Below are 24,987 nucleotides of genomic sequence, written 5' to 3' on the forward strand. Positions count from 1 at the left end.
AGTTTTAGCCATGGCAATCAGAGAAGAAAAAGAAATAAAACGAATCCAAATTGGAAAAGAAGAAGTAAAACTGTCACTGCTTGCAGATGACATTATACTATACATATATAAACCTAAAGATGCCACCAGAAAACTACTAGAGCTAATCAGTGAATTTGGTAAAGTAGCAGGATACAAAATTCATGCACAGAAATCTCTTGCATTCCTATACACTAACAGTGAAAACTCAGAAAGAGAAATCAAGGAAACACTCCCATTTACCACTGCAACATAAAGAATAAAATATCTAGGAATAAACCTACCTAAGGAGGCAAAAGACCTGTATGCAGAAAACTATAAGACACTTACAAAAGAAATCAAAGACGACACAAACAGATGGAAAGATATACCATTTTCTTGGATTGGAAGAATCAACATGTGAAAGTGACTATACTAGCCAAAGCAATCTACAGATTCAATGCAATTGCTATCAAATTACCAACGGCATTTTTCACAGAACTAGAACAAGAAATTTTACAATTTGTATGGAAACACAAAAGACCTCGAAGAGCAAAATCAATCTTGAGGGGAAAAAAATGAGGCTGGAGGATTCAGGCTCCCCGACTTCAGACTCTACTACAGGCTACAGTAATCAAGACAGTATGGTACTGGCACAAAAACAGAAATGTAGATCAGTGGAACAAACTAGAAAGCCCAGAGATAAACCCACACACATGTGGTTACCTTATCTTTGACAAAGGAGGCTAGAATATACAATGGAGCAAAGACAGCCTCTTCAATAGTGGAGCTGGGAAAACTGGACAGCTACATGTAAAAGAATGAAATTAGAACACTTCCTAACACCACTCACAAAAATAAACTCAAAATGGATTAAAGACCTAAATATAAGGCCAGACACTATAAAACTCTTAGAGGAAAACATAGGCAGAACACTCTGTGACATAAATCGCAGCAAGATCTTTTTTGACCCACCTCCTAGAGTAATGGGAATAAAATCAAAAATAAACAAATGGGACCTAATGAAATGTAAATGCTTTTGCACAGCAAAGGAAACCATAAACGAGACAAAAAGACGACCCTCAGAATGGGACAAAATATTTGCAAATGAAGCAACGGACAAAGGATTAATCTCCAAAATATACAAGCAGCTCATGCAGCTCAGTATCAAAAAAATAAACAACCCAATCCAAAAATGGGCAGAAGACCTAAATAGACATTTCTCCAAGGAAGACATACAGATTGCCAACAAACACATGAAAAGCTGCTCAACATCACTAATCATTAGAAAAATGCAAATCAAAACCACAGTGAGGTATCACCTCACACTGGTCAGAATGGCCATCATCACAAAGTCTACAAACAATAAATGCTGGAGAGGGTGTGGAGAAAAGGGAACCCTCTTGCACCGCTGGTGGGAATGTAAGTTGATACAGCCACTATGGAAAACAGTATGGAGGCTCCTTAAAAAACTAAAAATAGAACTACCATATGATCCAGCAATCCCACTACTGGGCATATACCCTGAGGCAACCATAATTCAAAAAGATACATGTACCACAATGTTCACTGCAGCACTATTTACAATCTCCAGGACATGGAAGCAACCTAAATGTCCATCGACAGATGAATGGTAAAGAAGATGTGGCACATATATACAATGGAATATTACTCAGCCATAAAAAAGAACAAAATTGAGTTATTTGTAATGAGGTGGATGGACCTAGAGTCTATCATACAGAGTGAAGTAAGTCAGAAAGAGAAAAACAAGTACCATGTGCTAACGCACATATATGTAATCTAAAAAAAAACGGTACTGATGAACCTAGTGGCAGGGCAGGAATAAAGACACAGACATAGAGAACAGACTTGAGGACACAGGCAGGGAAGGGGAAGCTGGGACGAAGTGAGAGAGTAGCAGTGACATATATACACTACCAAATGTAAAATGGATGGCTAGTAGGAAGCTGCTGCATAGCACAGGGCGCATCAGCTCGATGCTTTGTGATGACCTAGAGGGGTGGGATAGGGAGGATGGGAGCGGGGCTCATGAGGGAGGGGATATGGGGACATGTGTATACTTATAGCTGATTCACTTGTTGTAAAACAGAAACTAACACAACCTTGTAAAGCGATTATACTGCAATAAAAGTTTTTTAAAGAGTCAAATTGAAGAAAACGTTAGTACTAGTACATGTGCCATATGATTCAAAGTAATAATTAACACTTATATAGCTCTTGCTACATATTAGCCATCATTCCAAGGACTTTACTTATGTTAACTTATTTAATCTGCACAACCACCTGCATTTCACAGATGAGGAAACTGGGGCACTTGACTGAGGTCACGCAGTTAGAATACAGCAAAGCCAAATTAGAACTCAGGTGTGTGGGTCCAGAGTCCATGATCATAACCACTATACTAAAAATGTAGTATATGAATATAAATAACATATAAATAAATTCTGAGAAACACTGACACGGTCCACCACTTTCCCACTTCTCCCTCTCTCAACCTTACAGATAGGTAAACTGAACCTCCAAGAGGTTAAATAACATGCTCAGGGTCAACAGGAATAACGGGAAGTTATTCATAGAGCTATTACTATAATCCAGGATCTCCATGCTCAGATCTGGGGCTCCTACCTCCCCACCAGGGTGCCTCTGAACAGACCTTCTTATTTGCTCAGAATGTTTGATATGTAGTCTGTGCAGATTAACACATAACCTCAGGGTGGATGATCTCTGCAGTCACACAGGGCTCTGCACTTGGCTTAATGTTCTGCTGCTGTCTTCTTGAGTTCTTAACAATTTTTTAACAAGAGGCTCCATGGTTTCATTTTGCACTGGGACCTACAAATTATGTAGTCAGTCCTGCATAATATCTATGTTTCTGGAGAACCAGAGGAATTTTGCAAAAGTGATGAGGTGGCAGGAACCCCCTGCCTATGGTTTTTTTTTGTTTTTTTTGATACAAAGCTAGATTTTATTTGAAATTTTTTTAATGTTAGCATATCTAAATTCATATATGTAACTGGTTTACAGTTTTTGTTTTAATTTTTATTAGAGCATAGTTGCTTTACAATGTTGTATTAGTTTCTACTGTACAGCAAAGTGAATCAGCTATATGTATACATATATCCCCTCTTTTTTGGATTTCCTTCCCATTTAGGTCACCACAGAGAATTGAGTAGAGTTCCCTGTGTTATACAGTAGGTTCATTAGTTATCTACTTTATACATAGTATCAATAGTGTATATATGTCAATCCAATCTCCCAATTCATCCCACCTCCCCCTTTCCCCCTTGGTATGCATGTTTGCTCTCTACATCTGTGTCTCTATTTCTGCTTTGTAAATAAGATCATCTATACCAATTTTTTCAGATTCCACACATATGCGTTAGTATACCATACTTCTTTTTCCTTCTTACTTCACTCTGAATGACAGTCTCTAGGTCCACCCACATCTTTAGAAATGACCCAATTTCATTCCTTTTTATGGCTGAGTAATATTCCATTGTATATATGTGCCACATCTTCTTTATCCATCATCTGTCGATGGACATTTAGGTTGTCTCCATGTCCTGGAAATTGTAAATAGTGCTGCAGTGAACATTGTGGTACATGTATCATTTTGAATTATGGTTTTCTCAGGGTATATACGCCCAGTAGTGGGATTGCTGGGTCATATGGTAGTTCTATTTTTAGTTTTTTACGGAACCTCCATACTGTTTTCCATAGTGGCTGTATCAACTTACATTCCCACCAGCGGTGCAAGAGGGTTCCCTTTTCTCCACACCCTCTCCAGCATTTGTTGTTTGTAGATTTTCTGATGATGCCCATTCTAACTGGAGTGAGGTGATACCTCATTGTAGTTTTGATTTGCATTTCTCTATTAATTAGTGACGTTGAGCATCTTTTCATGTGTTTGTTGCCAATCTGTATGTCTTCTTTGGAGAAATGTCTATTCAGGTCTTCTGCCCATTTTTGGATTGGGTTGTTTATTTTTTTGATATTGAGCTGCATGAGCTGCTTGTATATTTTGGAGATTAATCCTTTGTCCATTGCTTCGTTTGCAAATATTTTCTCCCATTCTGAGGGTTGTGTTTTTGTCTCGTTTATGGTTTCCTTTGCTGTGCAAAAGCTTTTACATTTCATTAGGTCCCATTTGTTTATTTTTGACTTTATTCCCATTACTCTAGGAGGTGGGTCAAAAAAGATCTTGCTGCGATTTATGTCACAGAGTGTTCTGCCTATGTTTTCCTCTAAGAGTTTTATAGTGTCTGGCCTTATATTTAGGTCTTTAATCCATTTTGAGTTTATTTTTGTGAATGGTGTTAGGAAGTGTTCTAATTTCATTCTTTTACATGTAGCTGTCCAGTTTTCCCAGCTCCACTATTGAAGAGGCTGTCTTTGCTCCATTGTATATTCTAGCCTCCTTTGTCAAAGATAAGGTAACCATATGTGTGTGGGTTTATCTCTGGGCTTTCTAGCTTGTTCCACTGATCTATATTTCTGTTTTGTGCCAGTACCATACTGTCTTGAATACTGTAGCCCTGTAGTAGAGTCTGAAATTAGGGAGCCTGATTCCTCCAGCTCCATTTTTTTTCTTTTTTTTCTCAAGATTGTTTTTGCTATTCGAGGTCTTTTGTGTTTCCATACAAATTATAAAATTTTTTGTTCTAGTTCTGTGAAAAATGCCGTTGGTAATTTGATAGCAATTGCATTGAATCTGTAGATTGCTTTGGCTAGTATAGTCACTTTCACAATATTGATTCTTCCAATCCTAGAACATGGTATATCTCTTCATCTGTTTGTGTCATCTTTGATTTCTTTCATCAGTATAGTTTTCTGCATACAGGTCTTTTGCCTCCTTACGTAGGTTTATTCCTAGGTATTTTATTCTTTTGTTGCAGTGGTAAATGGGATTGTTTCCTTAATTTCTCTTTCTGAATTTTCATTTTAATGTATAGGAGTGCAAGAGATTTCTGTGTATTAATTTTGTATCCTGTGAGTTTACTAAGTTCATTGATTAGCTCTAGTAGTTTTCTGGTGACATCTTTAGGATTTTCTTTGTACTGTATAATGTCATCTGCAAACAGTGACAGTTTTACTTCTTCTTTGCCAGTTTGGATTCCTTTTACTTCTTTTTCTTCTCTGATTGCCGTGGCTAGGACTTCCAAAACTATGTTGAATAATAGTGGCGAGAGTGGATATCCTTGTCTTGTTCCTGATTTTAGAGGAAATGCTTTCAGTTTTTCACCATTGAGAGTAATGTTTGCTGTGAGTTCATCATACGTGGCCTATATTATGTTGAGGTAGGTTCCCTTTATGCCCACTTTCTGGAGAGTTTTTATCGTAAATGGGTGTTGAATTTTGTCAAAAGCTTGTTCTGCATCTATTGAGATGATGGTTTTTATTCTTCAATTTGTTAATATGGTGTATCACATTGATTGATTTGCGTATATTGCCTTTGGAGTCAGACAGCCCCAAGTTCAATCACAGCTCTGCCACTTCCTTGTGACCTTGGGAAGTTCACTTAACTCCTTTGGGCCTCAGTTTTCTCATCTGTAAAAATGCAGATAATTCTTTTAGCCTTGATCTAGTTGCTGTTTGGGGCTTAAATAAGAAAATATCAGAGAAAGCAGTAAGAAATATTGTTTTGTTGCCTTTCTTTTAAAAAGCTAGAATGATTCATTGTCTCCCAGACTAGCTATCACATGCCAAAGTACAACATGAACCTGTTCTGACTCAGGCTGCCTTCCCAGTTATCAGGCAGAAGAAAACTCCCAGAGAACCTTTTGTAATCTTGCTGATAGCACAAACTTCAAACTAGCTCCAGAAACTGATACTCCTTGGCATGGGAGGATGCCACCCTGAAGCTTGGGCTGGCCAGACAGAGGGCAATGAAGCCTGCAGTTTAAGAAGCACCCAACTGCTAGCTATTAACTGCTTTGGTATCATGATCTTTGAAGGCTGGAATATAAGTAAGTTTCGCCTAGAACAAAGATTCTCAACCTTGACTACACAACAGAATCGTGAGAGTTGCTTCTAAAACATTCTATGACCAGGATCCCCTCACAGAGATGTTCTGATTCAATTGGTCTGGTATGGCCAACTATTGGGTATTTTTAAAGCTCTCTTAGGTAATTTTAATGTGAAGCCAGGTTTACAATGATCTAGAACAGTGGTTCTCAAAGTGTGGTCCCAGACCAGCAGCATCAATATTATGTGGAAACTAGTTAGAGATGCAATTTCAGAGCCCATCCCAGACCTACAGATAGAATCAGAATCTCTGAGGGCAATTTAGATTTTAACAAGCCCCCCAGGTAATTCTGATGCATGCTCAAATTTGAGAGCCACTGATCTAGAGAGAAGAATAAGAAGATATTAGCAAGAAGGGCAGATAATTTAATTACAAAACTCCCTATTTTTGGATATATAAAGTATATCCATTCCACAACCCCAAATTGGTTTGTAAAATTTTTAACTATCTTGTAGAATAAATATCCTATCTCTAAACATCTGAGCCTCCAAAGTGCCAGATTATTCTTCTTAATCTCTCTATTCATAATATAAGTTTCCTGGGGAGAACAGTAGAGAGATTTCTAAATGGAGCTTCTTATGAAACTTCTGATACTTTTTAAAAAGATTTACACGGTTAGGCTGAGTCATAACTTGATAATCTTCTTAAACACATTTTTTTACCCAAATTTCTCTAAATGAATCTTAATTACAGCATTTTTGTAACAATGTTTTGCTAAGCTTTTGACCTTGAGAAGAGCACAACTCACAGCGAGAAACGAGGCACGGTCCTAACTAGACACCCAGCACTTGTTTATTTTCCTTTTGACAAGAGAAATAACACAAACAGCAAATGTTTAATAATCCCCAACAAAATGAACACAAAGCGGCCTTCATCTACCTTTTCTTTTCGATGATGCAGTTTTGTAAAGGAATACCTCAGGGGTTGGGCAGCAGCTCAGGGAATATGAAACTAGGAGGGACCAGTAAGAACACTATACAATGGTATTTTCCAGGCATGTGTCAGGTCTACTGGTCCCTGTGGGCCTTTATTGTAAATGAATCATCTGTTAGACCAGCTGTGGGCGCCCTGACTCTGGAGTCTGTCAAGTTTTCATTTGGAATTTTTTCAGTCCCTCTGAGGAAAACAAATTACCATCTATAGCTCTAGAGAACAGATAGGACTTATGATTTGCGCAATGGCCCTCATAAATCCTGTACTAAACCATCACTATCCCAAAGAGAAGGCATACTTTACGGTCTTCGCCTGAGCTCTCATCTGAAATCCTATTGGAAACTGACCCAAAGCAGCCACTGTGATGAAGGGAAGAGGAGGGAGAGAAGGGGGCCATGAATTCGACCTGAGAGGGCACCAAGATAAACAAATTCCTGATGATATGTCCCATAAATAAGTTTGAAATTCTCCTTGAAGGAAACAAGAAAACAACTGGCAGCTTCAACATCAAAATCATGCTCAGAAGAGCAAGAAAAATCACGGAGGCCAGAGTGAGGATGGCCACAGGGCCAGGGTGATTCCAAGAGGGAGGGAGGGAGGAGGTGAATCGTTCAGCAGCTGAGGCTGCCTGCTGGCAGAGGTGCTGGGCTACACAGGGAGACACCTGGCTGAGAATGAAGGGAGAGGAGAACATGGCAGTGGAAGGCCCTGGAGCGGGTGTGTGCCGTGCACCCTTAACAGATAGCGCTGTGAAAGAGTGGGTGATGGGCTTCTTTCCCTCAGCATTACATTTGTGAGACTCATCTGACTTGTGCTTGTAGTTTTAGTTTGTTCGTTCTCCTTGCTGTCTAGCATTCCACTGTGTTGATATACCACAATGTATTTATCCATCCTGGTATCCATGGATATTTAGCATGTTTCCAGTCAGGGCCATTAGGAGCAGAGCTGCTGCGAACATTCTTGTACATGTTTTCAGTGGACACACAGACACATTTCCCTTGGGCTTCTATTTAGTTAGAGGTGGAACTGCTGGCTTAGATTATTGGACTTCTTAATATGTCTTTAGACAAGATTGCATTCTGTCTCACAGCCATTATACTCAACTAATAACATGAGGGTCTCCAGCTCCATTTTGCAGGTGGGAAACGGAGGCATAAAGAATGTGACTTTACGTTAGATCAGCTGCAGGGCCAGAAGAGAAGCTCCCCCGGTCCCCATTCCATCCTGAGCCTGCTCTTCCTGGCCACACCATATTAAACAAACCTTACTGTTATTACAATCAACAGGGCTTGTGAGTATTTAAAAATAACCAGCAAAGTGGGAGCTGGTGGGGATTGTGCTGGATGGGAGGCCACCTTCTCATTACCATCTTCATTTCTGCACTGGCAAGTGTCTGTTTTGGAAAGTTGATCCCAGAGTAGTAAAAATAAAAAAGCCTCCGGGCATAACAAAGTGCCTTGTTACCTTCAGTGGGCAGGGCTTCCTGCTGGAAAGCTTGCTCCAGGAAGAGGCTGCTCCACCCAGCCTGAGGTCAGGTGGCCCACCTCTCTTGGCCCTGAGCATGGAGCCATGTTCAGAGGACAGGAAGCTCCTGGGGGGCTCCAGAGGTCAGGGACCTTCTTCATAACCTGAGCTTGTTCCTGCAGGATTGGAAATCTGTCTAGACCCAGGTCACCCGGGCTCTTTTCGAAAAGCATTGAGTTTTTGTTCTGGATTTCTCCCATATGATTCAGAGGACCCCCTACCCCTACCCCTCTCACTTGTAGGTTTGAGGTCATTTGCTTAATTTGAACAGGATGGACCGAGACAAGTGGAGTAAGTAGGTGTTTCGCCAGCTGACACTGAGGTGCCCTGAACTCGTGAAGGCAACCTGGCATCCCGAAAAGCTCTCTGGAGGCCCCTGGGTAGGATGGGAGCAACCCTCCATTTAGACTCAAGAGATGTGAGTTCTGGTGCCATTTCAATCCCTGCATATTGCACACTTCTTAACTTCTCTGGGATGATGGACGAGGAAGTGTGTTTGTATAAAGGGCCTTCTGATCACAAGGTATTGTTACATAAAGAAAGCCCATTCAATTGCTGAAGGCATGATTCTTCATCTTGTCTAGCCCGAACCTCTCAGGCTAGACAAGATGAAGACAATATGGCAGGCATAGTCTCCACCCGGGAACTTCTGTCCGGAAAAGAAGCCAGAGCCTCCCTTTGAATATGTCCCTTCAGCGCAAACAGCCTCTCACGGGACTCATTGCCATTACTGGGTGCCCAGTACAACCGTGTCTGCTGTTAAAATATTGAAACACGTCTGTGCCTGCTGCTAACTAGTCACTGCCTGGAGTGCTCCCTCCCCTCCACGATCCAGCAACGAAAAAAATAACTCCAGCCCAGTAGGGGGGCCTCCAAGACCCTGCTGCAACACAAAAGCTGATTCCCTTCTGATTTTTAACATCACACCTGCCTTTCATTCATTCAGATATCAGATGTATAACTACAAAGCAGTGGATCTAAGTTTTTATGGAACTGGAGAATTAAGTACCCAAATAGAATAAGTAATATTATTTATCAATCAGCCATCTTACTCTTGAGGCTTGGTTCCAAATGACTTCTGGCTTATGCTAAAAGCAAATGTACTTTCAAAAGATAAAACTTTGCCATCTGTAAGGGTTTACAAAAGAGTAAACCCAATCCCAGTGACAACCTAAATGACAGGACCCAAAAACTATTTCAAGCAATGATAGCATCATTGGAATAAGTGTATAGCTCCAAAAAGTGAAGAGTTTATCCAAACATAATAATTTGGGGAAATCTTAATGCTGCTGGGTATCAGATGATATTAAGGAATTTTAAAAATAAATTTCTTTTTTTTAATACATTTATTTCTTTATGTATTTTTGGCTGCATTGGGTCTTCGTTGCTGCACGCAGGCTTTCTTTTTAGTTGTGGCGAGCGGGGGCTACTCTTTGCTGCGGTGCGCGGGCTTCACATTGCGGTGGCTTCTCTTGTTGCAGAGCATGGGCTCTAGGCACACAGGCTTCAGTAGTTGTGGCGTAAGGGCTTCAGTAGCTGTGGCTTGCGGGCTCTAGAGCGCAGGTTCAGTAGTTGTGGTGCACGGGCTTAGTTGCTCCGCAGCGTGTGGGATCTTCCCAAACCAGGGCCCTGTGTCCCCTGAATTGGTAGGCGGATTCTCAACCACTGCACCACCAGGGAAGCTCGATATTAAGGAATTATTATCAATTTTTAGATGTGAGAATGATACTAAGTTAAGGTTTTTAAAGGAGTCTATTTTACAGATACATACTGAAACATTTACAGATGAAACAGGATGAAAGGGATTTGTTTCAAAATAATCTAAAGACAAAGTGGTAGGGGGGAGGGAGTGGGCTAGCGATTAATACATAGGCTTTTTTATACTATTCTCTCCACTTCTGTATGTTTTAAATTCTTCAAAAGTAAAGTTCAGAAAAATTATTTCCAATCAGTCTATACCTCCCAGCCACCCCTGGTAGGTGGGAGAAAGAACAATTGAAAGCAGCCTGGATTAGGACATGGAGGACCCAGAAGGATCCACAGTCCAAACACTACTTAAACACTGACTGTGTAGCTGTGGAAAGTCCTGTATTTCGCCTTGTGCCGCAGTTTCCAGCCTGTGAAACGCACATAACCTTAACCCACACACACACACACACACACACACACACACACACACACACGCACACACACACCATTCTGAAACAGGCCAGGAGGAGTCTAAACAAGACAACATTTGTAAAACATTTTGCGTTCCTTGGGAGAAAGGTGTGACATAAAGGATGCATCACTGTAGGACCTCAGCACCCAGAGGGGTTGTGTGAAGTTTTGTTCAGATGATTCAGGATTCCCAGAGCTCCCCACAGATTTTTCAGAAACGACCTCATGCTTCCTTCTCTAAGCCAACTGAAAAAAGGAGCAGAAACAAAACACCCTGCTTCTACACAGGAGGCTTTTAGCAGCTCTGTTTACTCCTCCAACACAAAGCCCTTGTTTATGTGTGACAGATGGTAATACATGTTTCTCTCTCCTCTCCGCCCCCACTCATTTGTTCCCCTCTGTTCCTTTGTCCCCCTCCATTCTTCCTTTTCTCCAGTCCTTCTCTGCCTCACACCACTTTTCCTGAACTGATTCAAGGGCCAGGGAGAAGGATAAAGGCAGACAGAACGCCAAGCCCTAGGAGAACGCATGTGCCCAAGCCGGCTATTCATGCTGTCAGGCCCATGCACACAGTCGATTCTTGGTTCACAGCACTCATATTTGAAATGTATTTTTGAAGACAGAGTGACACACCTTTGAAACTGTAGGGGGCTCAGAGCAAACATTAGGAGGCCCATAAATATTTATGTGGTAGGTTTCCATGGATTGCTTTCCCAAAGTAATCACAGTCGACACATTTGTGTACAGACACACACACACACACACACACACACACACACACACTCCTGTTCCTTCCAGGCCCAGCCACTCCCCAGATAGAACCTAACCTTGTACCAAATATTTTCGTGCTAGGCACAGTCTATAATGCAGCAGTGGAGGGGGTGTGAGGGGCTGAATAAGCTACAGCCTTCTCTCTATCCTCATGGAATGCTGCTGCTGTCCCTCACAGACCCAGGCAAGTGACTTAGTCTTTCCCAGCCTCCATTTCTTCGTCTGTAAAATGAAGGTATTCAAATAGGTAAATGACATAGACTCTTTTCCAGCTCTAAATATCTATGATTCTATGAGTAATCACACCAAGGCTCCCAGAGAATTCCCATAAACCGATCTACCTGACACCCCAATACTTGGTGGGGAGAGGGGAAGGTTTGTCAGAATAGATGTCAAACCAGTGCTCGAATGATGACCCGTATAGTACAGAAGAGAGAAGCTAAGGGCAAAGGGGGAAAGAAAAAATGGTATTGTTTAGTAGGGAAATAACGTGCTTATAAATAGGATCCGAGAAGGGGATCAAAGAGGAAAGAATTGATGTAATAGATACCAAGCCGAAGGAGAAGACAAGCTTTGGCACCTGCCTGTATGTCTAAGAGTAAAGACAGCAAGAAAGAAAAATCGGGCATAAGGAGGTGTGTGCCTGACGATAAACTCAGTCTCGTGAAACAAACATGCTTCCAGGGCTTCCTTGGTGGCGCAGTAGTTGAGAGTCCGCCTGCCGATGCAGGGGACGCGAGTTCGTGCCCCGGTCTGGGAAGATCCCACATGCCGCGGAGCAGCTGGGCCCGTGAGCCATGGCCACTGAGCCTGTGCGTCCGGAGCCTGTGCTCCGCAACAGGAGAGGCCACGACGGTGAGAGGCCCACGTACCGCAAAAACAAACAAACAAACAAAACATTCTTCCAACAGACGCATTCTCCAAGAAGCAGCATGCTGGCCCTTTTAAGAGAGGCCTCAGTTTGGTGCCTTGCTCTACACAAGGATAATAACTTTCCCCATGGCCACACCCACCCCCAGACAAGAAAGAGTAAAGATCCATGCTCAGAAAAAATGAAGTTCCTATTTCAGAATAGCTACCTCTGCAAGTGATTAACTCCAGGATTTATTACCAATTAGGACTGTAAATCTCTGCTTACTTTGGCTCCTGGAAAGTTGATTTCACTGGGGGATGGCGGGGTCGGGGGGGAGAATCCAAGCTTAAAAAGACACACTGCAAATTCAAAAGGAAGCAGGATACCTCAAGCACCAGAGCTGGAAAGCAGGCTTCACCCTGTGGTTCTAAGCAAACAGCCCAGCAGATGCCCACAGGGTTAGCAAAGTCAAAGAGACTAGTGCCACCGAGAAGAGGGCATTGGGGCCTGGAAGGAGGGTGCATAACCGAGGGGCCCCCAGCGGCCAGGCCACAAAATGGCCAAAGTTGGCAGTGAAGCATGCGCATCAGGAGTTGTTTTTTTGTTTGTTTGTTTTTCTGGCCACGCCACGCAGTTTGTGGGATCTTAGTTCCCTGACCAGGGATTGAACCCGGGCCCATGACAGTGAAAGTGATGAGTCCTAACCACTGGACCGCCAGGGAATTCCCACATCACGAGCTTTTATGTTCCTGATCTCAGGGGTCCTCAGCCTTGGCTGACCACTGGAATCACCTGTGAAGCTTTAAAAACACCTATGCTTGGGTCACACTGCAGACCAATTAAATCAGAATCTCTAGAGGATGAGGCTCAGGTATCAGGACTGTGCAAAAACTCCCCAGGTGACCCTCCAGGTGCAGCCAGGGTTGAGAACCACTGCTTATCTCGTTTCCTCCTCACAGCAACCCCAAGGTATAGGTACAATATTCTCATGGTTTCATAGAAGAGAAAGCTGAGGCACAAAGACACTCAGTAACTGGTCCAGGGTTACACAGCTAATAGTGACAGAAGCGTGATTTGAACCCAGACCTCGCACTCTTAACCATCATGCCCCATGGCCTCCAAGGCTACAGTTCTCAGCGTTCCAGGCCCTGAGCCTTCATGGGCTTTTCAAGGTAGAAAATGGGGTCTCTCAAACTATTTTCATATATCTTTTCCTAAAAATTCTAATAGAAATGAAACATTAGCCCGTATTAATGCTACATATTAACTAGGAAGGCAGGTTTCTTTCCTTCGCTTGGAATGAGAAGGTTGCACTGGACACTGCATGCTCATCAGGAGTTCTCATTCATTCCTTCAACAAACATTAAGTGCCAGTTTTCTGCAGAGTCTATAAAATAGAACCACCCTGTGCAGATAAGCACACAACAGATATCCTAAGGGCCGAAACAGTGGCATGCACTAGACACTGTGAGAGTCCACAAATGAAAGTGGACAGCTGAGTGGCAGTAATGTACTATGACTTTGGTGAGTGAAAAATGGCAAAGTACATTGTAGGATCATATATGCATGTTGCTACGTGGTGAAATAAAAGATGGAGTCCCTAAGTGCAGGTATGGGATAATAAGATGCTATGAGAAGGTTGGGAATACACTGCTGGTGATCCATAACTATTTAATCCAGAGTAGAAAATACAAATTCCTGGCTAGCACCTACATGAGTACAGTGAGCTAGATGTCAACAGGGGAGGCGGGACTGAGGTGACCTCAAGAGCCCATATCCTAACTAAAGAGGCAGCCAGTTCTCACCTCCAGCCAAACGTCTCCATATCAGAATGTGGGTACAGTGCTGTCAGTCCTTCTGACTTGTTTAGGGGAAGCTGTAAATATGGGTTGCTTAATGCAAGATCTCCCAATTTTTAAACAGCATCTAATTCGAGTCTTTTCAGTACACTGTATAGACCAAAGAAAGCACATCCAGCACCAGCTCTGCTTTCACAATTGATAGTGAGCTCCCTGCTTGACCCACAGATCCCAAGGCAACTGCTTATCCCACCTGTGCTTCCCCCCACCTCCCACCTACAGGTATGCTCATTTATTTTGGGTACGGCATCTGGAACAGCACCCTGGAAATCAGCGCCCGAGAAGAAGCCCTGCACCAAAGCACGTACCAGCGTTACGACGTGGACGACCCCTTCTCAGTGGAAGAAGGTTTCTCCTATGCCACAGAGGGCGAAAGCCAGGAGAACTGGGGCGGGCCTGCCGAAGACAAAGGCTTCTATTACCAGCAGATGTCAGATGCACAGGCAAACACCCAGACGAGTAGCAAGGCGAAGAGCAAAAGCAAACACAAACAGAACTCAGAGGCCCTGATTGCCAATGATGAGTTAGATTACTCTCCAGAGTAGGAGCAAACACGCAAGAAATGTGTAGAAATGATGGTGATTTATTTTCAGTAACTTAACCTGTGGGCTAGAAGGTGGAAACGTCTTTGGCTCTCATTTCAAAAACCCAGCCTTCCCCAAAGTCAGTCCCCAGTCATAGCCTGTCATTTGCCACTTCTGCTCTTCAGGATAGTTCTGTCGAAGGGCTTAACCCAGGTCCCATAGCTGGTCCCCTTGTAAAAAACAAAAACAAAAAACAAAAACACTAAACAAGAAGCTACAAGAAGTTCTATCTTAGGTGCAACCATCAGAGCTGATGGCAGCAAACGTTTCCCAGGCCTTTGCTTTGCTGGTTGAATCTTTTCGCTTCTTACTAAGGCCCCAAGAAGCAGGGAGTAAACTTCTTGGACCATACTGAGGCTGCAGCTCCTCCTGGAGATGTGCCAAAGCAGGCAGGGGTGGGCACAAGGCAGCATTTCAACCACCTGAGACCACAAGGGCAAAGCTCTGTTCTCAGCATGCTGGGCTTAGAGCTGCTCCCTGAGGCCAGGTGGCATGTGGCACTTCCTCAGCATGCCACATTTTGTCCTGAAATCTCACAAAAACAAATTCATGGAGATGCGTGGCTCTTGTTCTTCGCCAAGGTTCTCACAATCTCCCAACTAGAACTTTAGGACACAGCAAAGGTCAGGGACTCTGAGACCATGACCCCAAAGATTTCAGACTCACCATAAAGCAGTCATGCAGACCCAATAATATGGTGAGAAGCACCATCAAGCTCTACTTAAATGCCCAGAAAAAAAAAAAAAACCTGAATAACCATCTCTTGCAGTGAAGGCCAGAAGGGCATTGGCAAAAATTAACTCTCTGTCATGCCTTCTCTTATACCAGACTCTAAGCTCCTGCTGATATGATGAAAGAGGGCAAAGTAGGAGCATGATTTCATGGCACTAGTATGCCTTGAAGAAGTAGGCTGTTTGTTTTATGATCAGATAAAAAAGCTTTACAAGGAGAAGTGACCCAGCCACTGAGATCACATTGCAAACTCTACTTCAGATTTCTAAAATTATAAATTCTGTAGTTTTTTGAGATATGCAACCACTTGATTGGTGGGTGCTGCTCTAAAAACAAAAATATTGAAGCACAGCTACTTAGTAACTGCATTCCATGAGATCACATTTCACTTCTGAACCTTATTTCTCTGGAGTAGCTCACTTTTAGATGTGTATTTTTCCTGTTATTTCCCGAAGTAGTTTCACTGAAGCCCAGAGAAAAATCTGGTAAGGTCTAAATCTGGGCCATAGAGGGGCTCTTAAAGGTATTTTCTCTGAAACAAGGTGGAAGAGAACATTTGCAACAAGAGAAAAACACATGGTCTATGCATTCTAGTCCTGGGTTACAGGGATTCCAACACTGCCTTGAGATGTGCACACATGTATGTGAAGGCACAATTTGGATCAAGCTAAAATCTTTGTGAGAAATTCCCGAAAGGGAGGCACAATAGCAAATTCTTTGCTCTCTCTGTCTCCTGGATCTAGAGTTATGCCAAAAGTTTTCCAGAACACCAACTAATGTTTAAGTCTATTCTTTCTTAAAGGTTGAGGTTTGTGCCACCTTGGCATGTTTCAGGATTATAAACAGGAGGCAAAAGCACATTTTTATGCAAAACTAACACTGATCAAGAATGTACCAAGTCTTAAGCAATGCGAATAAAAAGAAATGTAACATCTGTCCTTGGAGGCTCACAGCCCAGGGAACGAACAGCACCAGAGCCTGATAAATGTAGATAAAACAACCGAACCTGACAAGTCCTCTTGGTTGATGCCCCGGGCTTTAACATAGTAGTTTTTAAAAGATCAACCGAAACTAGTTGTTTTTTTTTTAATAAACTGCATAGCCCACCCATAGCCAATGTATGCCATTTAAATTCAAATAATTACTGTTTCCAGATCTTCTTTTTCATTCCTCTGTATTAAGTGTTTAGAGCTCTGGTTTCCTGAGGTCATTTTTTCATTTTAATGTAATGCTTGGCAATGCCATTTTTCTCTCGCCTAAGATTAACCATAAAGATACAGTGCCTGGTGTGTGAAATACATCCTTGGGGATTAAATTCGCTATCAGTAATTTTTGTGAAAACAAAGTTTCGAACTGGTCTTAGGACTCAACAAATCTGCCTAATTTAAATATAATCTGTTAAACTTGAGACACATCCAGACAGATGGGATGGGGCTGTATTCCTTAAAAGTGTTCAAAGAGAAATATGAATACAAAAATAACAAAATCTTAACGTGAGTGAAAGAGCTTCCTTTTACTAGTAAGGTGTAGGTATTAGCATAACCATTGTCTGGTGGCAGACGTATGCAGTTTCTGCAGCATGAGAAGAGAGAAGGCATGCTTTGGTAAACCCCGTTGGTCCTGATTTCTTGAAGGCCTTCTCTAAATCACTCTCATTTCAGGAGTCATTTCTCACCAGTAGCATCTCTATATTTTTTTAAGCTTTGCTCTCGTTATTGCTCTAAAGTTGATTAGTCATTTCACCAGTGACCTTGGCTTTTTAAAAAAATTAGTCAATATGATAGAAAAAGGTTTTCAAGATAAATAGACATGTTTTTCCCTCATGTTTCCCAGCCTCTGTTAAACAGTCCTAGATTTCACAATGCAGCTTTCAAATACCATTAGCCACTAGAATGATTATAGTAGCGTTTCCTAATTAATTCTCTTAAGACCATATTTGTGGGACCACGTTATAAGTAAGATCACCCTATAATTACCTCAGAAACTTAGCCCCTTGAACAGAGTCCAAGAAAGACCTATATTTTACTGAATCCTCTGTAGCAAGAGCCCTTTCAGTGAGATTTCATCATGTGGATTTATGATTTGGAGGCAATTACTTGATTTTTTTAAATTGTATGCTCTTTATTAGCACTCTGCTTCATTTCAAGAGGATTTCAGGTGGCTATAAAAATACATATAATACAGAAAGATTAAGTGAGGAACTGAGGCAAATAAAAATAGAAATAGAAAGGATAAGACAAGGCTAGACGTGTATTTAGTGCACAAATGCAGAACCTTGACATGCATTGCTAGATTTGCCAATGAGGAGGCAACTTAAGACATAATGGAATTGTTGGTAATGACAACAAGAAGTATTCCTGGATGATAAGAATATATCCTTCCCCATGAGGGCAGAGAATTGCAATACCATAATAAGCTTCAGAGCTAGATTTTACCAACTGCATGTGCCTGGCATATAGTGGATGTTCAATAAATATCTGATGATCAGATGGATGGGTGGATGGATGAATGAAAGGAAAATGAAATATCATTTATTCAACAATTTTTTGTGGAGAGCTTATTATGTGCTGTAGGGGTTCAAATATCAAAAAGACCTCCCTCCATTGGAAAGATCATAGAGAATGCAGCCCTTGTGTTGAGCCTTGTGGGGTGGGGAGAATTTTGCCAGGTAGAAATGAAGGAGATGTTTGCCAGATGGAGGATCAGCATGAGAAAGGTGTAGACTGTGGCTAACGGCTGTCTCCTGACTAATAATTTGTACTGTGCCTCCTTCAAGGGAAAGCAAGAAGCTAGTTTGACAGGAGCACATGATATGTATTTAGAACTGTAGGAAATAATGCTGAGAAGGCAAGTCAGGGCTCACGCACAGATAGACGTGAATGCTGAACTGAGCTGGCTGGCCCTCCTTGGGTGGGGCGGCAATGAGGAAATGATGAAAGTATGAATCAGGGAAGGCTGGACTTTAAGAAGCTGGGGCAGTGGCTTCATCTGCCTAGCAAGGAGCTAAGAAATTACATACACCCTCCAAGTTGATTTAACATACCTAAAGGGGGAAAATATCCATACTTAAAACAATGTATGATTCTTCCTTTGAAATCCTGTCTGATTTCATCAACTTAGGAGAAGTATAGTCATTTATCATGTGGACAGACAGCACAAAGTTATTCCCAGCCACTTTAAAATTTTCAACAATAAATTTAAACAACCAAACCTAACAACATTTTATATCTATCTAACCTGAACAGTAAAACCACAGCTCAAGATTTTACTCAACTTGAGTGTAAAGCCACTTTGTGAAAGGAAAGGAATGATAGAATTAGGTCAAGAATCCAGTTCTCCTTCTTAGTAACAAACTAATAGCTAATCAAATGTCAACATAATGGTCATGATGACCCTGTTTAATAAAAAGGGGGGGAAAGGTTGTTGAATTTAATGATCCATCTTTCTCTAGAACCTGTGGGTTGGTCAGGATATAAACCTAGTAATATCGGGGAAACAAAGCACAAACTCCTTCAAAGAAATGTCTTTCCCCCATTCTGAAAAGAGTTGATGTACCTGAACTCCTTTACATCCCACTTGTAAATCTACTTTACAAGGGGCTACCTCTTCTCCGCATTATAAAGAGAAGCTACAGGAGTTTGAGAATCTGTCTAAAAGACTAGAGGAAATTGCTGTCCCTTTTCCCACTAGATTTTGGCAGGGCCGAGCTGTCAGTGGAAGCCCACTGAGGATCAGCCGCACGTTTACTAATTCTGTGTCTCAGACTAGAATGTCTTGTCGGGTGGAGATGTCAGAATGTGTCTGAAGCCACAGTAAGGGTCAACTCACCGAGTCCTCGAGGCGGTTAACAGTCCACTCTGGAATTTAAGCCCTCGGGCTAGTGCGCACTCCGAAGACCAGCTTAATTTCTTATGTTGGAGGAAAGGGCGGAGCAAATTCGCCGCCCTCCAAATTCGCCACGTGGAATTCGCACTCCATGGTGTTTAGAACAAGACTTGTCCAGGAAGGTTTTTCTCTCTCAAATTTCCACGGAGCCTCAGTTTCTCCCATATGCATGCACCTTCCGCACGCTGAGGACCCCCTTGCCTACAGGCAAAGAGAGCCGCCAACTGGTAACCAGTGGTGGCGCCGCCGTGAGACAGCCAATAAGGTGTAAGTAAACAACGCGCAAGCGCAGGACAGCATTCCAACCCGCAGGTCCCACCGCAAGCGGGAACTTGGATGCTGTTTCCACAAAGGAGTTTGTATTTCTCAACTGGAATGGTGATGGGTAGCAGAAAGCCCCTTTCGTGTACAGATTTGTTAGTCCTGTGTCTACTTTTATTGTCTCTCAGACTTTTGAGGAGAGGCTCTTGTAATTTTTCCCCCCATCAGGAGCAACTTTGTTTCTTAAAGGCTTTCCTCTTCTTGCCCGGTTTGAGTAACTCACTGGTCATTCTGAAATACCTAGGCGCTTGCCTTGTGCCATAACTACTTCTTTAAGAAAATGTTTTCGTTTTTTAGGACTTAACGCCCAAAAGGGATTAGTGGAAGTTTTGAAGACCATCAAAAGTGAACATATATTCTGTAGCATCAACTAAAATCGTGTTAGAAATCATTAAACAGTATGCTACGTGCATGGAGTTACAAAATTCACATAGGACCTTCACAAAGACAGCTTTGGGCTTGAAGTCTTCTGAAGGCAGGTAGCTGTAATTTCTCATTCTACGAGAACGTATAGTGCATTTTGATACAATAAGGAAAGAAAATGCCTTGATATTAGAACTAGGAAACAGGGGCAGCCTGGATTTTTTCATTAGGGACTCCCTCTGTGCTTTTTCCCCCCGTTTTCCTGACATTGACATTGGTGGCATTGACTAACGGGAATTGTGCGTCATGTGAATTTCCCAGGAAGTGCAGACTATGAAGGACTGTATTCATTCTGAGAAGGCTGTTCCTTGTACATCTCCTACTAATTGGTCGTGGCAGTTGCAGGTACTTTGTCTCACTCACTCACGCTTCCAGAGGCTAGACTCTACCCTGGAAATCATAAACACCCACCTTCCAAAGCAAAAACACAGTTAATGCTATGATGGCGCATAAATACCTCAACCATCTGGGCTGACAGAAGGGGCTGCAGGTCTTTTAAAGAGCAGCTATAGTCCTCATCCCATATAGGCACACCATCTAACCAGGACTCACGTTCTAGCTTTTCTCACTGTGGAAAAGAAACATTACTGTTTAATTCATATCCAAAGTTATAAATACAGCTTGTAAATTTTACCAACGTGTTTCATTTTTGTTTGGTCCTTGAGAGCTGCAACTTGCTTTTTTGCAGATGGTAACTTCTGGTGTCGTTCTCTGCTTTTTTTTTTTTTTTTTTTTCCTTTTCTGGTATGAACTTGCTGTATTTGTTAAAGTTTGTTTTGTGGTTTCTAATTCCCATTGGTGCACCGTACAATGGGGTGTGTAGTGTCATGAAGAAAGAAATAATATGCAGCTATGTTATGAAGTGTGTTTTATTTTTAAATGACTGTGATGTTGACAATATATTGATTTATCAAGACACTAAGGGAAAATTCTAAATTTACCAAAATGTGTATATTTTAATAAATGCATAAAGCTTTATTGTGTGCCTTTAAATTTAAAAATGGGTTTATAAAGAAAGTCAGAAACAAGTGTCTTACTATAAAATATACATAAAAATGTAAAGCTCTTACACAGGAGATGACCAATAGAAAAAAGAAAAGAAAAAGGAGCTTTCCCATATTTTGTTACCTTAACCAGTATCTGAAGTCTGCTACTTTCTTTCCATCCTAAAATGGAGATAAGTGAATCTTGCCTTAAATGTTTCAATTGTCCTTTGTAGAAAAGCCAGATAAATGAGCTCATTTTTGGGAACTAATTGCATTATTGTGGAAAATTCATTTTCAGAATAAAAATATTTTAAAAATTACAGCTAATCGACTATTAAAATTTAAATTTGAAGAAAGTGCCATCCTACCTTATAAAGTTCACTTTACTTCTGTGAAGAAGCTAAAATTCCACTTTAGCAGACTCTTGGGAGAACGTGACGTGATTCCATCTCCCTCTCACCATTTTCCTCCAACAAGGTACAGGGCTCTCTCTGGGACCCTACTCACTATGCTGCCTCATGAGTTACCCCATTCCCAGTTCCAACTCCCAGTCACAGCCACACACCACTCCACCCTCAGCACCATGGAACATTCGAGTCATTGCCCTCCTTCATTTTTTGGACAAATTACAGGAACATTACCTGCCTATAGTCTCAAACCCAATTCATGACAGCAGCATTCATTTATTTTACTTTTTGATGGCACAGGTAGTGACACCTGGAGAAAAGGTAGAGGGGAGTATCAGGGTCACATATTGCCCACACCACATGAGATGCGAAGAACCTGCCATGTCTTTATCCTACAACTCCTTAATCTCCCTTGCAAAGGTTCACCCCCCCCTGGGTGGCAGGGGAGAGAAAAACAAACTTTAAATATATTAATTTATGGAATCACAGTTGCCTTCCAGTTTGGCCTCTTTTTAGATGATCTAGTCTATTTGGGATAAATTCTCCATCTTCTGGATTCCCTCCCTTCCTCCCCCTTGCTTCTCTCCAAAATGGCATCTGGGAACAGAGCCTATGAGATCTCCTAAGAGGGGTGGGGTTGGGGTACAGATGAGAACTACGGTGTTCTGGACCCTTAATGGATGCTGCTGAAGAATGGTTACCAGGATGGCTCCCTGAACAGATGACCACTGAAGAACGACTGGCCAAGGGGGTTTCATGATGGCATTCATTTCCAAAGTCCATAGGCCTGGCATTTAACTCCAGAAAAGTCCCTGCACATTGATGCCTCTTCATACGGACTCCAGGCCTTTGCTGGTCCACTGAGGCCTCAGCATTTCCACATTAGAACCCACTGCATCCCACCCCACATACCCTCTGGGCCTGGGGAACCAGGAGCACCACCTGGGGCTCAAGTAGCAGCCACTCCCTTCACTAGTGATGCACTATCATTTCTGGGCTCTGTTCATGGAGGCTTACAGCCAGTGGTGTGCAGCAGCCTGCACATAACAATGATTAACTTTCCGTGACTTTTGTGAGTCAGTTCCTGAAACAACCATTATTATTTTTTGTGAATTTTATTTTATTTATTTTTTTACACAGCAGGTTCTTATTAGTTATCCATTTTAATCATATTATTGTATATATGTCAATCCCAATCTCCCAATTCATCCCACCACCACCACCCCCGCCCCCCCTGCGCTTTCCCCCTTGGTGTCCATATATTTGTTCTCTACATCTGTATCTCTATTTCTGCCCTCAAACCGGTTCATCTGTACCATTTTTCTAGGTTCCACATATATGCATTAATATACGATATTTGTTTTTCTCTTTCTGACTTACTTCACTCTGTATGACAGTCTCTAGATCCATCCACGTCTCTACAAATGACTCAATTTCATTCCTTTATATGGCTGAGTAATATTCCATTGTATATATATGTGCCACATCTTCTTTATCCATTCACCTGTCGATGGGCACTTAGGTTGCTACCATGTCCTGGCTATTGTAAGTAGTGCTGCAATGAACATTGGGGTGCATGTGTCTTTTTGAATTATGGTTTTCTCTGGGTATATGCCCAGTAGTGGGATTGCTGGGTCATATGGTAATTCTATTTTTAGTTTTTTAAGAAACCTCCATACCGTTCTCCATAGTGGCTGTATCAATTTACATTCCCACCAACAGTGCAAGAGGTTCCCTTTTCTCCACACCCTCTCCAGCATTTGTTGTTTGTAGATTTTCTGATGATGCCCATTCTAACTGGAGTGAGGTGATACCTCATTGTAGTTTTGATTTGCATTTCTCTAATAATTAGTGATGTTGAGCAGCTTTTCATGTGCTTCTTGGCCATCTGTATGTCTTCTTTGGAGAAATGTCTGTTTAGGTCTTCTGCCCATTTTTGGATTGGGTTGTTTGCTTTTTTAATATTGAGCTGCATGAGCTGTTTATATATTTTAGAGATTAATCCTTTGTCCATTGATTCGTTTGCAAATATTTTCTCCCATTCTGCAGGTTGTCTTTTCATCTTGTTTGTAGTTTCCTTTGCTGTGCAAAAGCTTTTAAGTTTCATTAGGTCCCATTTGTTTATTTTTGTTTTTATTTCCATTACTCTAGTAGGGGGTGGATCAAAAAAGATCTTGCTGTGATTTATGTCAAAGAGTGTTCTTCCTATGTTTTCCTCTCTGAAACAACCATTATTAACACTTAACTTCTACAAACTTACAATTAGTTATATTAAAAATAAATGTGATAAATACTCAAAACTAATTATTTTATTACATGTAACCATTATCTATGCTCTTGAGGTTATTTACAACTGTTACATGTGTATGGGGGAAATACTATATAATGATATGCTATTACACATTTCTTCCCAGCTCCATGTTCAATGAGTTCACATTGATAGATTGAAATCAGCCACGGTGGAAGTATTTACACTGTGCAAACTGGCACATGCTGCAAAATCAGGGTTGGTTTTTGTTTTTTGTTTTTGTTTTTCCAGAGAGCTGTTAAACATTTATAAGCACACCATGGCTTATATCCTTTCCAGCTAAGTATACCATAAGCCTTCTGATGTTTTAAGGTGTTCTCACTCCTATCACACCGCTGCACACAGAGCAGGGAAAGCCTGCACAGGTATTTTTCCCTCTCCGTCTTACCTCTATTTCTCCTCCTCTCTCCACCATCCAGCAAGACCATCAGGGGCTGGCTTTCCACTCTTTTTTCCATCTGACAAGGATTCCCCTACATATTATCCTCCTTCCTGGGGGCAATAAGCCTTGCAATTTACTCCTACTGGTGGGAGGGTTGCCCATTTGCCTGTTTACAAATAGTATCCAAGAAGAGTCACAGGGCAAGCTGGAACTAGGGATTATCAGGATCAAAAATAATTGAGTTGATATACCAAAATACAACCTCATTACATGGGTCTTAAAGTTGAAATGTTATTTAATAACAACTACTGGCGACTATGTGGGGAAAACGGAACCCTTGTGCACTGTTAGTGAGAAAGTAAAATGATGCAGCTGCTCTGAAAAACAGCTTGGCAATTCCCCAAAGTATTAAAGATAGAACTACCATATGATCCAACAATTCCACTTCTAGGCATATACCCAAAAATAATGAAAGTAGATTCTCGAAGGTATTTGTTCATAGCAGCATTACTCACCATGGCTAAAACATGAAGGGAACCCACATGTCCAGCAATGAATAAATGAATAAAGAAAATGTGGTCTCTACATACTATAGAATATTATTCAGCCTTAAAAAGGAATACAATTCTGACACATGCTGCAACACGGAGGACATTATGCTAAGTGAAATAAGCCAGTCACAAAGAGACAAATACTACATGACTCCACTTATATGAGGTACCTAGAGTAGTCAAAATCATAGAGACAGTAAGAAGAATGGAGGTTGCCAGGGGCTGGGGGAGGGGAGAGTGCAAAGTTATTGTTTAATGGATATAG

The 24,987-nt window shown here is 41.6% G+C and overlaps 1 protein-coding gene across 1 annotated transcript in view; it reads left to right on the plus strand.

The window, feature by feature from the left end:
- SLC7A14 (solute carrier family 7 member 14) overlaps nucleotides 1-14,688 on the plus strand; it is a gene marked incomplete at both ends in the record, with an annotated part of 68,676 nt that extends 53,988 nt beyond the window's left edge. Inside the window, one exon of the mRNA XM_079704435.1 lies at nucleotides 14,366-14,688. Within this exon, the coding sequence (XP_079560561.1) occupies nucleotides 14,366-14,688 (323 nt within the window). The remainder of the gene's footprint in view (nucleotides 1-14,365) is intronic.
- Nucleotides 14,689-24,987: the final 10,299 nt, after the last annotated feature.

Source organism: Hyperoodon ampullatus (genome assembly GCF_949752795.1).
Source record: "Hyperoodon ampullatus genome assembly, chromosome: 5".
Lineage (NCBI taxonomy): Eukaryota > Metazoa > Chordata > Mammalia > Artiodactyla > Ziphiidae > Hyperoodon > Hyperoodon ampullatus.